Source organism: Echeneis naucrates, chromosome 9, assembly GCF_900963305.1.
Source record: "Echeneis naucrates chromosome 9, fEcheNa1.1, whole genome shotgun sequence".
NCBI lineage: Eukaryota > Metazoa > Chordata > Actinopteri > Carangiformes > Echeneidae > Echeneis > Echeneis naucrates.
In genome coordinates, this window is record NC_042519.1 from 9,664,007 (window position 1) to 9,680,582 (window position 16,576).

General features: G+C 41.4%; 2 protein-coding genes across 5 annotated transcripts; one reads left to right on the forward strand and one right to left on the reverse strand.

Moving 5' to 3' along the window:
• Nucleotides 1–5,197: 5,197 nt before the first annotated feature.
• On the reverse strand, nucleotides 5,198–11,306 carry arrdc3a (arrestin domain containing 3a). Of its 4 annotated transcripts, none has more exons than XM_029511128.1 (8): nucleotides 10,800–11,306; nucleotides 8,771–8,831; nucleotides 8,527–8,674; nucleotides 8,099–8,201; nucleotides 7,676–7,932; nucleotides 6,975–7,131; nucleotides 6,739–6,881; nucleotides 5,198–6,622 (listed from the first exon to the last, which is right to left on the reverse strand). In XM_029511128.1, the coding sequence occupies exons 1-8, from the start codon at nucleotides 11,077–11,079 to the stop codon at nucleotides 6,554–6,556; spliced, it is 1,218 nt and encodes a 405-aa protein (XP_029366988.1). In that variant the 5' UTR covers nucleotides 11,080–11,306; the 3' UTR covers nucleotides 5,198–6,553. The 4 variants fall into 4 exon arrangements, with proteins under 4 accessions (XP_029366988.1, XP_029366986.1, XP_029366987.1 ...); XM_029511126.1 differs by having other exon boundaries at nucleotides 8,771–8,852; XM_029511127.1 differs by having other exon boundaries at nucleotides 10,794–11,306.
• A 1,557-nt stretch (nucleotides 11,307–12,863) lies between these two features.
• arsk (arylsulfatase family, member K) lies at nucleotides 12,864–16,422 on the forward strand. The gene is made up of 8 exons (XM_029511215.1): nucleotides 12,864–13,054; nucleotides 13,253–13,382; nucleotides 13,512–13,671; nucleotides 13,979–14,261; nucleotides 14,360–14,531; nucleotides 14,819–15,043; nucleotides 15,230–15,445; nucleotides 15,538–16,422. Exons 1-8 carry the CDS (start codon nucleotides 12,947–12,949, stop codon nucleotides 15,807–15,809), a joined length of 1,566 nt encoding a protein of 521 aa, XP_029367075.1. The 5' UTR covers nucleotides 12,864–12,946; the 3' UTR covers nucleotides 15,810–16,422.
• Nucleotides 16,423–16,576: the final 154 nt, after the last annotated feature.

The following is a 16,576-nucleotide window of genomic DNA, read 5'->3' on the forward strand; positions in this document are numbered from 1 at the left end:
AATTAGCACCATCATCATAAATTACACTCTGTCCATGTGTTTTTCAGTGTAACTACTTATAGCCACATCATGTCCCCCCGCCTTAAAAAATAAAAGTTAAATTTTTGGACGGTACACAGAAAATATAGCCCTTCGGTGAAGTGAGGACAGACTGGAGGCTTGAGGCTGAGATTAGAAGAGGAATCTGACATCTGTCTTTCATAGAGGAACAAGTCTAAAAACTGACAAGTGACATACATTGTTTATGTGCAGCAGCTGCTGTTGACATGCATGTGCTGTATCAATATTAATATAAAATGCCTGTAGTGAAAAAGCAGCAGGGACAAAGAGACAGAAAGTATGACTGCATCCTCTTAATATGTGTTCCCTTTTACTAAATCAATATCGCAGATGTCCTGCTTTGTTTCAGGGTTATTCTTCCGTTCAGCTCTCCAAATGTGATGCATTCAGCTCAAGGTAAACAACATGTCCCTGCCAAGGTCAAAAACCAGTGATGAAAGAAAATAAGCAGCCTCTGCCATCAGTGTCCACTGGCAGAGGCACTTCAAATTGGAACAAACCAGCTGCTAAGAAATATAATAAAGAAAAACCCTTGAAAAAAGGCCATTGTTTTGCCTTTTTTTGCCTCCAGTCGATCCATCTGAAGCTCTAACTCAGTTTATTTCTCTGAGAAAACAGAGCAGATCTGTAGTAGGGACAGATGGGGAGCTGGCTGCAGGGCTGCTGTTGTGTGTGTGTGTGTGTGTGTGGTTATGAAACGACTAGAGACTGGTGTTATTTCTGTACTATCCTATAGAATGTATTAAATAAATAACTGCAAAACAGCTCTTTCAAAAGTCCCTTGTCATTCTGTGAGGTCCATCTCCACTCCCTAATGTATTTTGCTTATTACCACGTCCCTTGTATGTTTGAAATTCAGTGTGCAGAAAAAATGTTTGCCTGTAGTCGAGTTTTCATCTGTAGAAGGGAGGACGTTTCTCTGTCTGAATAACATGTAGCAGCATTATTATTAACCACCAATTTATTATTATCACCACTAATGTCCACTATATTGAAATACAACACAAATACTTGAACAAGTGGGATTTTGTCCAGCAGTTACTTTCACCTGAAAAATCTTTACAGCTCAATACTAAATCATTTGTTATAAATCTTGGAGTTGGCTTGAACATTATTTGTGCAGAGCGATCAAGTAAATTCTGTGTAGAGTGCAATATGTTTTAATTTGTCCAAAACTGATGGATAAGGAGAAAAAGAAGAAAGCAGTTCAATAATTTTGTCTATGAAAAGAAGAGGATTGCACTGACCTGTAATTTCAGGCAGCAAAACAACAAAATCTCGAACCTGCTCTGTAAATGTTCAACAAGTGCATCATGATTCACCACGATGAGGAAACATGATGTTGTTCCAGTAGGCTGAAAGGGACACAAAGATATTCTGCTTCTTTGGCTTTGATGAAATAGGAGGAGACATGAACTACAATTTTCTCTAAAACTCTGTTCCTGCGTAACCTTTTGTGAAGTGTAGTAATATTGGTTGTTCCATTGTTTTGAAGAATGTGTGGGCTCACATTGACGCTGCCTCAGTGGAGAGATTTGTGTGTGTCTTTCTATTATGTCACAGTGATAATGTGGCAGGTCAGGGTGGTCAGGGTCCTCAGTCCAAACCTCCCGATCCACACAGAACGTGCTTGGTCGCAGCAAACTGCCGAGAACCGCTGGATCACAGGGGCTTCTGGGTAGTGGGATTAGCTGGTGAGAGGAAACAGCTGAGCCCTGTGTAGCGTCAGCACTTGCTAATCAACACTCCCACTGCACACACACGCATGCACGCTGCCTCAATCTATCCTCTCCGTCAATAATCCCTCCTCCTTTTTTTGCAATCCGCAGGGGTCACACACTCACAAAGGCCTGGGACCAAAAAAGTCAAAGGGGGCCAGAGGTGGGGAGTGAGGGGAGGAGGGGAGGGGACAAAGGCAAACTGAAGTGCTTGGTCAAAGCTGACAGGGCTGCTGAGTCATCACTGATGCCGGCTCAAACTGATAATTTGCAAACATTCCTCATGAAGTTGTTGAGTTGACACTTTGTGTTTATCAAGTCAGTTTTAGGTTAAAGTTAAGAAGCAGTTTCCCGCTTTCCCTACACGCCACAGTTACAACACATTCCTGCGTAATAGAGGCCTCTTGGAAATCAAATCACCATCGGCCTCAGTTATGCAACAGCAATGACTTTCATGCTTTTTTTTTTTTTTTTAGAAATGGCTCTGTGTATTTCATTCCAGCATGAGCCATGGGAGACTCAGTATAGTATATTCATTCACATCCGGCATAATCGAATTTTCTGAGCTCGTCTCTGCTTGCATGCTTGTAGTTTGCAACAAAATCAATAAGTATGAATCCGGGCTGACGTAATGGACAAGCTCATGCGCAACGAGTCATACTGAATCTTCATCAAGCAGACTGTTGACTGCCATAAATAGAGAAACAGTTATAAAATAGAACAATTCAACATATTCAAGTCAAGGATCCTGAATTTACTTCCACATGAAAAAGACAAAAACTTTAGATGTCGAGGAGAGTGGCCCAATGTAAATAAACATCCTAAATTTATTCAGGAAAATATTAAAGTACAAGTTTAACTCGCCATCTTTGTCACTGCTTGGCAGCAGGTCAGTATCTCCCATGTATCATTCAACCAGGATCGATAAATCATGTGTTCTGTTACTTGTTGACCTGTAATTCTGGGGCATAAACTTATATCAGGATCACTGTTATGTTATTCAATAGGGGGTCCGTGAGTCAACCACATTTTAACAACTAACTTGCGTCTTCAACCAGCTATTTTCTGTAAAACACACACCAGATGTGAGGAACACAGGCAATCACCAAGATTTTTAACATTTTGCTCTATTAACTGAACTAAATAAGCCTTTGAAAGAACGTCAAAGGGGAAGCAAAGCAGTCTAAACACTACCTAAAGAGGAAAATGAACCCTTTTCCAGACTTGGCCATTCCTGTTCTGGCCTGCTGAATCTTGGCAGTTAAGCTTTGGATGCTTAATAACAAATCCTGCAGCCTCTGGCCACATTGGCTGCAGTTTAGGAAACAATAACAGATATTCTGAGATGAAAATCTAACACACGCCCTGAAAGCAAACTTTAAATAAAACAAAAAGTAATTTATTTCTTCTATTTGGTCTATGATGAAAGTAAAACTAATCCAATTTCATCCTCAGGGGTTCACTATTATGTATTCTTGAACCACCTCTAGGGGCAGTGTTGTAATAGTTTTTAGGTGGACAGTCTGTGTCTGGTAGAGATGCAGCCTGTGCGCTTATAATGTGAAAGTGGGATGACCCGTATTAAATAGACCACTGGGTAATGGTTAATCATCAGCTTCATTTTGACTGTTTGCACTTCAGTTGAAAGGATTTTCATTTGTTTTGTTGTAATTCTGTGAAAAACTGACCAGCTACAGGTGATGGTGCTCCTTCTTCAAAATGGGTCAGTGTTGTGAGGATACAGCTTTATCGTCATTCATTTAGCAACATCTATCATTTCTGAATGTCTATATGATGCTCCTGTATAATTGTGGAAGAATGCAGATTAGTCAACTGTAATTTAGAACAAAATGTTTATTCAAATCAAAAGGAAGAACTAGACAAAAGGTTAAATCATTCAGAACATAGTATATTCATAGAATATCTATACACCCTCATGATTAACAGACAAAAAAAAGAGAAGATAAAAATAAAAATACAAATGTAGAATGAAGAAAATTCAGTGAGCAATATTGCACTTTGTTTCTAAAATGTTTCAGATCCCATCTCCTAGGTTCTTTGACCTCTGAACATTTCAGTTCCTGCCTTTACCGGGTCAGGAGTTTAGCTTAGTTTTGACACTGGACTACTCTGAGGCTCAAGCAAATGGACTATGGAATTGACCAACCTGAAACAAATATGTGAGCTTATTCATTACCGTGTAGCTTGATTAAGTTTCCCTAAGATAAAAATCCAAACCAAGAACTGCAAACAAATAGAACAACCCATAACATGAGTCTAAATATGGAAGATGCAGTTCATCTGCTATGTTGCCTAAGTGTTTCTCAGAAGGAGGGAGGGGTGCTGGTCAACAGCTGCCACCCGCTCCCCCCGGCCCGAAGAAATCAGAAAAGTCTGGGAAACCAAATCAGGAAAGTTGCTTGTTGAACTACAAAGCAAACTAAAAATCAATGCCCAGATATACATGAAAAAAAAAAAAAAAAAAAAAAAACAACTGACAACCATCGTCAGCTTTAGAAAAGCAACACAATTGAGAGGCCTGTCCAGGATGCCATTTTAGCAAAACACTTGCTTCTAAAGGACTTATTTTCCTCTTCCCTTTTTGTCCTTTTGAATAAAACACAAAAAAAGGTTTCAAAACATACAGGTGTTTACAGATATACTGAAAAAGGAGAAGAAGAGTTAACATAGACACTGAAAGATGATGAAGAATCATGGTCAGGTCTTTTTCTGTGTCAAGGCCACTAAGATAAGATCACTTTAATAATCTGCAGTTGCTTGATTACAGTCAGAAGCTGTATATTAAGTTGCCAGCTGGATCTGGGTAAGAGCGTGCACATATACAACACGTACAAACTTGTGTCAGCCATGTTTTAAAATGTTGTACTGGAAAAATCCTCTAGTATATTGTGGAAATGGTTTTTCTCCAGACCTTCGCCATAGAATGTTTTTTTTCTATCAAAAAAGTGCTGCTTTTCTTTTTTTCCCCCACTTAAGTCAAACCTCTGTTGCAGCTGGTCTTGTGTTGAATGAGTTAGGAAACCAATGTATTACTCATGTCAACCTACGACTACTTGTTCTGACCAGTCTGAACGGAGGTTTAGCAACAACCCCAGCTATTCGTTTGTGCTGGGTTAGCTTCTTCAACATAGAAGCAATGCTATTCCTCAATTCTCTTTCTTTTATTTATTTTTTTCAGTTAGCATTCTGGCTTCATTGGTCTGGTTTAAAAAAAAAAAAAATCTAACTGTTGATTGGATGAACAGAGCAAGTGCAGCGGGACAAAAAGGGAATGTGATTCATCTCAGAAAGCTGCCTTGCTTCTCTGTAGGTCTATTCTCTTGTTATGATAGTAAAAAAAAAAAAAAAAAAAAAAAAACACAACTTCAATTTTTTAACAGTGCAATTGAAAACCTATATTTTTTTTTTCTCGTTTTTTTTTTTTTTTTTCCCGCCCCAACCATTTGGCAAATGAGAAGACCACCTGAGACAGTGCTTTTTGGGCAGTAATGCAAGCCTGGCTTGCCCTAAGATTAGGAGTAGAGGGGCTGCAGGCAACCAGGGTGAGGCGAGTCCCCCCCCCACAGTTTTCCACCTTCTGTGACACACAAAGTCACACACTTTTCTTGTCAGCTACAATTTCAGTGGCAAGTGCAGGTCTGCAACCCTCCTAATCCAAATCCGGAGCAATCGCAACACAGAAAATGCTAAAAGCTATTCTATGATTGGGGCTGACTACAAGAACAGAATAACAGAGCTAAACTAAACGGAGGGAAGCCACACTTGTATCCAAGCTTAGGAGGCAACATCTTAAAGAGCTTCCAGGTGGAGATGGTGTGCTGCAGCTGTTAAAAGTCCTGTCTAGTTCTTATAAGTCACTGAGGAAATGTCGTAAGGAGAGAAAGAAAATTCTTAAACAGCTTAAAACAAATTCAGTGCTGACCTTTTCAGTCTTCCAAAAATCAAATCCTGTTCTCAGCATTGCTCAAAATTATGCAGAAGAAAGTCTCAAAAGTTAAGCCTGCAGTCTTATTTTTAGTCTGGTGCATTACAAGGCTGAAACCAAACTATTAGTGATTTTTTTTTCCTCAATTCTCATCATTAAATGGAGCCACACAACTCAAGTAAAGAATAAAATGTGCAAAACAAAGTCCCAAATGAGGCAGGAGGATCTAGTCTTTGCTCTGTTGATGACTGCTGCTTAAAACTTTCATTCATACAGACTGATGGTTAGAACTTTGTTGTCGTTTGTCTTGCTTCCCATTTTCTCTATGGGCATTTTCTGCTTAAGTCTGGACATGATTACTTCTGCCCTTTGTGTGAGGAGCCATGTCCGTATGTGCCATGAGTGCAGAAGAATCAAGGGTGAAAGAGGAGCTTAGCAGGCAGAGCCTTGGTGATTCCTCCTTTTCATCATCAATACATCACCAGGGCTCTCACAGCTAGTGGGTTTTTTTTTCCCCCCATACAGACTGAATGTGTGTTCATCTGTACATGTCCCACCTGCAGCAGGCTGACACAGGAAGGAAGTGAAACCCCACACTTGTGAGTCCTGCTTCTGTCACTGAGGGGAGGCAGGAACAGATTTCTCCAACCCAACACAACTGCAGGTATTTGTCCAAGACTTTGTTGGTTGGTTGGATACTTTGTTTTTCTCATGATGCCAACAGCGTAGCGTGAACGTTGTTGTTGGAGAAAAATAAACAAAGCTGAGCCTTGCAAACAGGTTCCTGGGAGTTCTTTGAGTCGCTCAGGGGAATTTTGAGGAATACCCTTCAGCGAGATGGACAGGCATCCAGCCTGCGGTCCTCTGTACAGCTGGCATGATCTGGGTTTGGATCGATCTGGAGTGAAAGAGGAAACAGGAGCTATTTTATTGATGGAAATAAATTGCTGGTTTAATTTAACTTGTAATAGGAAGCAAAAAGAAAAAGGCTTTTCTCTATGGTCTCTATGGTACCTCAGAGTACAGTGGAGGAGGCTGGAAGCGGAACTCATGAATATAGGCGAAGAGCGGTCCATCCAGCTCCTCACGGGCTGCTGGGACATCCAGACTGCTCTGTCTCTGCTCTTCTGTCACAATTTCTGCATAGCTTGGAGGAGCTGCAGAGGAAGTGCAGGCCACGTGTCAGCATTGGGAATCTTATTTAAAAATAGAAATTTAAATTTGATTCCCGACCATGCGATGTAACCTACCTTCAGGTCTCTCAGGCAGTCCCATGCCGAGCCAGCTCATGCTGCACTGGCTGCTGACACTGGAGGTACGGGAACCAAAAGGGTGAAGGGGTATGGTTCCAATGACCAGAGGCAGATTCAGGGACAGGTTGATTGCCCCAGGTATGTCCACATACACCTGATCACAGACACAAGTATACCAGAGCAGGTTAGACTATGCAAGTCCTTATGACGTTTATTACATGTAGCATTAAACCACTCTGGCCAGGGCTTTATGGGTTGTGCAGTAGTTCAACACCATGTGGGTCAATGTTGTAAGGTCGGTTGTTTGCGTAAGGTAGAGCCGTCGTCTGCTGCTTGTCTGCTCACAGGGTAAAGAGGTTATAAGCACCCTCAGGGTTGGTGTTACCAAAGATATTCTGGGATAATGCTCTTAGCAGCATGTGGTGATAACACCTGGTGCAATCCAAGGCCCAGATTTGGCAGCACTACCTGAGTCAGCCACATTCTTCAGCAGAAGAGTTTCCGGTTTGCTTGGAAGTATTGATTATGTGCTGACGTGGCACGGAGTTGTTGTCGTAATAAAGACAACGAGGGCAAACATTTTTGTCTCTGTGCCAGTAATCTCTGAACAAGTGTGGAAACGAAAGGAAAAGAACGCGCTGTTACGCTAAACGTTTTGAGTGTGAAAATAGCCCAAATAAGAGTAAGGCTGCACTCACCATAAGCGAGTACTCCACTCTGATGATGCTGCAGTCCAGGATGGAGGGGGAGACGGGTGGTATCTTCAGCATCTTGCCACTCCAGGTTTCCGTTTTGCCGGAAGACAAAGACTCTCCCCGCAGGTTGGCCACCAGCTGCTTGACCTCCTTCATCTTCCCTTTGGCATAGAAGGTCTGGGTCTGGTAAATGGCTGCCTTTGGCACCACCATGCGGGATGAGCAGTTCTCAATCTCAGCAAAAATCTGAATTGATTCTCCTATAGAGGCATAGAGAGTGGAGTACAGGCTAAGTGAGGTTGAATTAACTTTTTTTATTATAACATTTTTCTAATTCACTACAGACCGTACTACTTTCATAACTTATCTAATAAATAAATGACTAACAAGGTTATCAATTTTATTGTGAATCACTGACTAACTTACCTGGGGTATATCCCTTCCTTTCAATTTTGGCACTTAGGGAAATAGGACCTGAGGTGCAGAACCAACAGCAAAGCGTCTTGTCTTTCGTGCCGGCCTGTGGTGACTGAAGGTGAGAGGGGGGCGATACATAATTTAAAATCACACATAAATGAGTTATGTGATACCATTATATAGAAATGTCTCTTCATAAAGGGGGAAAAAAATAGATAAAGATTTACGAGACAGCCAACTGTTCCCCTTCAAGGCTGATTCAGTATTTATCTTTCCATAACTCAGGGTTGTGTAGTTGTACAGTTAGCAAAGTCTTCCTAAAATTTTCCCATAATTAGGAAAATTATGTCTAGAGCGAGTCACACTGAAGTGCAACTCTTCATATAATGCCACCGCCTGCTGAAGGAACAAGAGACGACTGCTTCAAAAGAGCTTACCAGCAATAATGGAGTGTTGATATCAATGTGCTCAAAGACTGTAAATTCCTTCTTGGTCTTCATGGGCAGGAGCCATGGCCTGTGAAGTTCTGCCTTTACCCAGTAGCGCACACTGCCATGCTTCCCTTCAAAAGAGGTAGCCAGAGGTCTACGGGGAAGGAGAAGAGTTATATTATGTACATCTGAATGATAAACAATGTTGACATTTAATCTCTGAATTGAGAGGTAATATTAAGACACTTACGTCTGTGGAAGCTCAAGGCTGAATGCATACTCATGTCTTCCTGAATGGATAGTGGTGAGTCCTTCCTCTGAGTTGTCATCATCTGAAAAACAAGGAGGACAGTATTCCAAACACGTGTATACCATACCTGGGTAAAATGTTCTACGAGGGCATCTGTAAGTCATACCAAAAAACACAGGGTGGGGGAGAAAAACAGAGAATAGAGGGAATTTAACATTACTATACTATATACTATTTATTTGTCTGTATAAAATTATTGTATTGAGAGAAGAGAAGCATACCAATATATTGAGCACAACAAAGAAGCTGATTGTTTGAAAAAGAAAAAAGTGGCAGAGCCTTCAAGGTGGGAAACTGGGCTTTTTGTAAGAACAACCATAAAAGCTATTGTGGTAAATATATAAGTGAGAGACAATCTATTGGGGAAACTAGGAAATATGAGGAAACTATTAAAAACTAAGATTTTTTTTTTTTTACCCCGCCCCTCCAAAAAAAACAAAACAAAAAAAAAAACAAAACAAAAAAAACCAAGCTGTCTTCATGACACCTTTGCAACACCATAATGCTATTTTAAATGTAAAAACAGAAATTAATGGAGGCCTAAAAGATAAAATGGTATTTATACCACGATGAGCGCAGACTGAGGAGTGCCAGCTCAGCAGCAGCAGCAGCAGTCGGGTGGTAAACAAGTGCGGAGCTGTCAGTCAAAGCGGCAGACTCCAGCAGGAGGAGACCGGCCTAAACCGGCGCGAGCAGCTTCCCCAGCCGCCCGCTCCGCTCTCATTACGCATTCACTGTGCGACGCCGCAGCGGCCGGCCCACAGGAAACTAGAGCTCACGATTACAGACGATCCTCACAAGCATCTTCTGTGGAAATATTCCTAATAATGCATCCCACAGTCCGTCAAATTAATCCGAGTTTTACTTTAGTGTATACTATTTATTTGGCTGGCTAAAAATGTGGAGTAAAATGGAAGCCGGATCAAACCAGTTCACCTGTGCATATTCTAGGTGACTACAAAGTGGACCAGAGACTATATGAATATTTCTATTTGGTAAGATTTCATATGCTCCAAAGGGCAGTCAGCATTAAACTAAAACCCCAAACCACCAAAAGCATAATAGTATTATGTGTAACTGTGTATATGGTGACAGCGACGATCATATGGGGAATCATACTGTTAAAGACCAGCGTGTTATGTGGCTAAAATGATACAGTCGTCATGTTGGAAGCAGAAAGCTGCTGACAGTGGACAAATGCAATCTTTTATAGTTACTATTATTATTACTACGTTGCAGCAAAGCTCATATGTGCAAACAGAGCTAGAAATATATTTCGGTCGAAGGTGCAGGCGCTTCTATCCACTCGTTACATTTTGCAGGTGCTTTCCTAATTAGAAAGTTGCAGGATTTTTGTGTCACTCTCTGCAAAAAGAGTGATGTCATTGGCCACACATGAGCACCTCAGCCAATTACGGCGGGGAGAGGGCGGGGCCTGCGACATCCCCCCCGCCCCCTCCCGGTCCAGTTTTCTGAACAGGATTGAACCGCTTTGAACAATGGGTGGAAACTTCAGAAAAGCTACAAAGAAACACCCGAAATGATGCGGATCTGCGCCCAAATCGACCAACAAAGACCACCACGGCCGCCACGGGTCGGTGCTGCATCGCACCATGTGTCAAAAATGACCGTGCGCGTCGTTTATTTCACTTAAATTACAGTGAAAAACACAGATGCCCGAGCTGCTGTCATTCATTGTGACACCTTGACACAAACAAGTGCCGGTGGAGATGTACACAGGTAATGTCTCTAACCCCACTAACAGTAACACAACCACGGGCAAGCTGCAATGTTTAACCCGCCTGGCTATTTCATTGTGTGGATTTGTTTTTCTACGTTATCATCATGATATTCTGGCTTTCAAGACAACAGCATCCTCCAGTGAACATGATGACCGTCCAGCACGAAGAGCATCCCACAGTCACTTTCTGCAAAACTTCTGCCCAGAAGAATAAAAACACACTCTTACCTCTCTCGTGTCCAATTAAAATGTCTTTGTGATTTAGGTATTCCACTTCTTCTGTGTAGTTTTGCGTGTAGGCAGTGTTGGATCCAGCATTTCTCGACTCAGTCCAACGAACTTTTGCAAATCCTTTAGCGTGGATCTTGAGAGATTTCACACGGATTTCTCCCGTGACTTCGATGATCACCCTCCCTGAGACGCAGTCCCCGCTGGAGAAAACGGGGACATTGCTGTCATTGAGACAGTCGTAGCTTACAGTGAAGCTCTTTACCTTTCCTAGCACCATGGTGGAAAGGGACAGGCTACAGAGACCTTGAAGTAAAAAAAAAGTCTATGAAAAATAATCTCATAAGAAAAAAGGGGGGATGCAGCTTTTAGACACTGATCAGTATCTCTGCCCTGCAAAAAGCAGTAGGCACGATCAGTGGCTTCTCTGCGAACAGTTCATTGAGATGCGTGAAGGCTGAATAACAGCAATGGATGCTGTTATCGTCCGCCTCTCTGCGTGTTGGTCTCCAGTCAAAGACAAGGAAACCCCCGTAGCTCGGCTCACTTTAAGCGACGGTCTGAGTGAAAAACAACCTTGGGCGCATGCGCTGGGCTCGAACAGCCCCCTCTTCCGCCTTCTGGAACAAGGCAGAGCAGTGTGGCCCGGAGCCAGCTGACAAGTTTGGTCCAACAGCTGAAAGGCTGCACAAAGACATGTCCAACCTCTGTGCTGTGGAGGGGACACTCCACAGGTTATGTGTTATTATGGGAAAAACACGCCGAGTGGCCACCATCCTAATTTATGTCTCTACTTTCTTTCAGAGATGCATCTCGGGAAAATGTCTGATGACAATGAAGACACGTATCCTCACTGTTTGTGATGGTCGTCATTAATAAGCCATCACTGCAGGATGTTTTATACAACCAGCTCTATCTTTAGGCATATGTCTGCATGGTCGTCCGCGATATAACCCACGCACATGTGGTCTCCCGTGTACCACTACCACCCCCACATCCCAGTGCAACCCCCACAAAACCACAGGCACATGCTATATGAGGCTGCAGCACAGCCTGTGGACCACTGAATGGGCTCATCAGGAAAAGCTCCCTTTGTTTAAATCTGTCACATATATAGTTTTAGGGTTGAGATTATAACGATCCATGCACACACAGGGGTTGAAGGGGCTTTCTCGTTGTGTTGAACTCACAGTTTTAAAGAACAACTTTGAGGCCCAACTCGCCACCTGGTGGCCATCCAGGGTTATTAGCTGAGCTCAAAGTATCACCTGTTGAACAGCAGTTACTCCCGCATTTATTTAAAGGAACAGGTAGAAATAATGGTCATCAGCAATAATGGCCTCTAGGTTTCAAGTCAGTATGGTTAAAATGAAGCTAATTAATTCACTATAAAGGAAAATGTACTTTATGGACAGTTTGATTGGTATTTATATATAAAAATAACTCCCTGTATTTGGAGGACTGTGCTTGTATGGCGTTGGATGTTTAAAGTTCGTCAAGATTAGATCATTAAAACCTAACTATTTTAAAACGAAATAATTATGAATCGTGTTTATTTCAAATACCTCCTATCATTTAAACACATCAGCTGTAGTCTTTAATTTTACTATTCACTCATTAATTCATTAATTCCGCAATATTTCATTTCGTCTACGAAAATTTATTGCCAAACAACTAGAAGCCCTGAAAAGTGCAGCGTTGCGGTTGTTTGTTTGCCTCCACAGAACTGGACAGCACTGGCTACCCTAAACAACTGTTTCCCTCTAGCGTTTTTACTAAATTATTACACTTTAAATGATTTAAGCATCTTTCCCTTTTCACCTCTCTGTGATTATTATATTATTGGTTGGAAATGGGCGACAGATGTGCTCAATGTAAAATATAAATAAACAATAATTTATCAATTTATCAATTTTTATCAATCAATCAATCAATGATTACCGATGTTGGACTGCTTCGTTCAAAATGAAACATTGAATCTCTTATTTTGAAAGCGTAACCAGGATGTTTATAATGAAACTCCCCACACTGAAGAGTGACTGGCTCTTGCAGGAAAGAGGAACTTCTGAAAACGTCTGCTCTGATAAATCGCACTCACTTCACTCGGGTCTGCCCGTTTGCTCAATAGGAGGAACTGAAACGCTGTCATGACTGCATTAGTGCTGACTTTGATTTTCCTGTTTCAAAATTGTGGTCATTTTTTTTGCCAAACTGGAAGCAAACCCAACATTGTGATGGTGATGAGTGATGCATTTGTAAGTATGGATGAAGTCACAGGAAAGTATTTTATTACTGTCTAGCAACTTCTATAAAGACATGTTCATGAGGCTACAGGATAAGAGTTAAAAGCTCCACGTTGTACAGAGATGCTCTGCATTGTTATATTTAATCTTTGCTTGATTATCTGACTTATTGGCTTAAATTTATTAAAGGCATTTCCCTTGCTTCTTCAGGACGGGAGATTGACATTTGAACCTGGCTGCAGAGTTGTACAGCTGCCGTATGTAAACTACCTCAGGGAGCTTGGTTCTGCCTTCCTTCATGCTTACACCAATTCCCCCATCTGCTGCCCCTCAAGAGCAGGTGACTGTCACCCACCAAAACACAGGGAAATCATCATTTGATTGCAATTAAAGAGATATTATGGTGCGTAACCTTTTCATCTAGGTGAATTAATACATGTATTTTGAAGTGGTTAAACTCTGTTCTTAGCAATGTGGAGCGGTCAGTTTGTTCACCTTACTCAGTCATGGAACAACTACAAGTGTCTAGATGCGAATACAACCACATGGATGGATTTTCTGGAGGCAAACGGATACCTCACCAAGATGATGGGCAAGCTGGACTTTGTCTCAGGGAGTCATTCTGTCAGGTAGGTGGATCGGGTCAGTGTACTCAAGTGTGGGATCAGGTAAGAAAACATTTTCACAAACCTCTTTCTTATTAACCCAACAAAGATGATAATAACATATACACACCCATATACACATATGGGTGTGTATATGTGTATAGAGCTGTCAAGAACCTTCTTTATGAATAAGAGCCAATAATAGACTGTCTGTGTGGGCATCTATTTTCCAGAGCATGGATGCTGATTTTCAAATACTTCTTTCCACTTCCCATTTTAGTCTACACTGCCAGAATCTTGTTGTGTTTAAGTGTTTGTGCAACCCCTGTAGTAATCGGGTGGAGGCTTGGACAAGAGATGTTCCATTCCTCCTGCGTCAAGAGGGACGGCCAGTTGCACAACTTATCGGGAACATGTCCACAGTAAGGATCATGAAAGAAGACTGGAAAAACACAGACAAGGCTACACGGTGGATCCACCAAACAGCTGCGGCCTCACACCAGCCCTTTGCCCTTTATCTTGGCCTTAATTTACCTCATCCTTACAAAACCAAATCTCTGGGTCCCACTGCAGGGGGATCTACCTTCCTCACCTCACCATACTGGCTCACAAAGGCATGCTTGTCTTACCTCTTTCTTGTTCTGTTGCTGCCAAATTACTCTGTATCATTGTAACCATTGTGAAATTCAATTTCCTTACTGTATACACACAGGTGTCTTCTGATCTCATCTCCATTCCAAAATGGCTACCTATGTCTTCCATGCACCCCATTGATTTCTACTCGACCTTCACCAAAAACTGCAGTGGTGTCTTCACCGAGGATGAAGTCAAAAGTATCCGGGCCTTTTATTATGCTATGTGTGCTGAAGCGGATGCCATGTTGGGTTAGTTGACAGCAGCAATTCACCAGAGGCCCATCTGACTGAGAATTATTTGTGGATTAGGCGAGGGGGGGGGTTTGCTAATCAGTCAAATTGCCCAAATGCCAAATTCCGATCTCCAACTTCAGTAAGGCATATGCAGTATTTCCACTCTAGAGTACATCAAGTCAGTCAGTGGTGAGATCCTGTTTACCAGCTTTCTGTCCTGTTATTTGAAATGCATTGACTGCATTGAAAAGTTTGCATAATCTCACTGTTAACTCTGTGTTCCACACCATCTGTCTCAACAGGCCAGGTCATTTCATCTCTGCGAGACACTGGCCTGCTCAACAACACAGTTGTGATCTTTACATCGGACCATGGCGAGCTGGCCATGGAGCACCGGCAGTTCTACAAAATGTCAATGTTTGAGGGCAGTTCCCGTGTTCCTCTGCTGATCATGGGGCCCGGGATGAAGTCTGGTTCACTGGTCAAAGACCTTGTGTCTTTAGTTGATCTCTATCCTACTATGTTAGGTAAGGCAGGAAACAGAAAACGGCATATTTAAATATCAATTATAAATTCTACATAATTAAAAGAATAAAAGCATTATGGTTGCCTTGATGGAAAGGGATATAAACTGCCTGTAATAGTAGCAGCAGAACAAAAGCAACAATGATTTTAAGATTTTAACTTGACATAATGCACTTAATGTTTTGCAGATATTGCAGGTATTTCAGTGGTAGGTAATCTCAGTGGCCACTCCCTCCATCCTCTACTATCCAAATCCAACCATTTTCCCAAGATACAGCGTCCAGACTGGGTCCTAAGTGAATATCATGGTTGTAATGTCAACGCTTCTACATATATGCTGAGAAGTGGGAGGTGGAAATACATCACCTATGCAGATGGCCAGAGTGTCCCTCCCCAGCTGTTTGGTGAGTTCTTAGTTTCATTCATCTTTCACTAATTAAATGCCACCTTATAACTCACTATGACTCTTTAGAATTTTGTCTTCTTTCTTGTGCAGATCTTACACTGGACAAAGAAGAACTTAACGACGTAGTTCACAAATTCCCTGATGTACATGTGCATCTGGACAAGCTGTTGCGTACCATTGTAGACTATCCAGTGGTTTCTGCGGCTGTCCATCGCTACAATAAAAATGCTTTTAGTGCCTGGCGAGATAGTCTCGGAAAAAACTATAGCCAGGTCATTGCTAATCTCAGGTGGCATGTGGATTTTCAAAAAGATGTGTTAGCTAATGAAAGAGCTATTGACAGGTGGCTTTATGGGTCTTGAGATGAAAGAAGTTTTTGCAGTTATAATGATACAAGGAAGGGTTATTCAACTATGTTGTTGATTGGGCCACACTAAGTTGTCAGGCCTGAGAATTTCCCTGAGCTGTTCTGTTTATTGGCTCTACTCTTATAGTCTTATTGGCACTTTTTGTTGTTTGTTGTTGTAAGAGAGAAAAAACAATTCAAGAGCAGAGTTAAAACTACTTTGTTTCCTCATATATACTCAGGTAACATTTTCTGAAAGCAAACTTAACCAGAACAAGGATTTACTACAGGGCTTCCTCTAGGACAATGTTTAACTGTGCAGCAATTTCCCTGCATCCCCCTTATCACTGAATCCACTGTTCTCTGAGTGACATGTAAAATTAATTTATTCAGATTATCCATCCAGTTCGGATTTAATTTGAGAACAATCCCACAACAATGAGGTGGTTACATTTCATCATCGTCACGTTCATATAATTTTATTGACTTTATGTGTTTGTTTCAAACTGCTAGCACACAAAATGTTCTTGTTTTTTGTTTTTTTTTATTCATTGTGTTATGAGCTGTACTGGCACTTTGAACAAATGATATCAAGTCTCTCCTATTGCCTTCCATTTGTTCATCAATAATGATGGATAAATTAATAAAGATTATCTCACTTTGTATTTATTTCTGTCTATGTTTTATTCTTAAATATATTTATTTTGTTTTTGTTTTTTTAACATAACCAAACCGCAAGTAACTTTATTTTGAAAATTATATATGGGCGTGACCATATGCCTT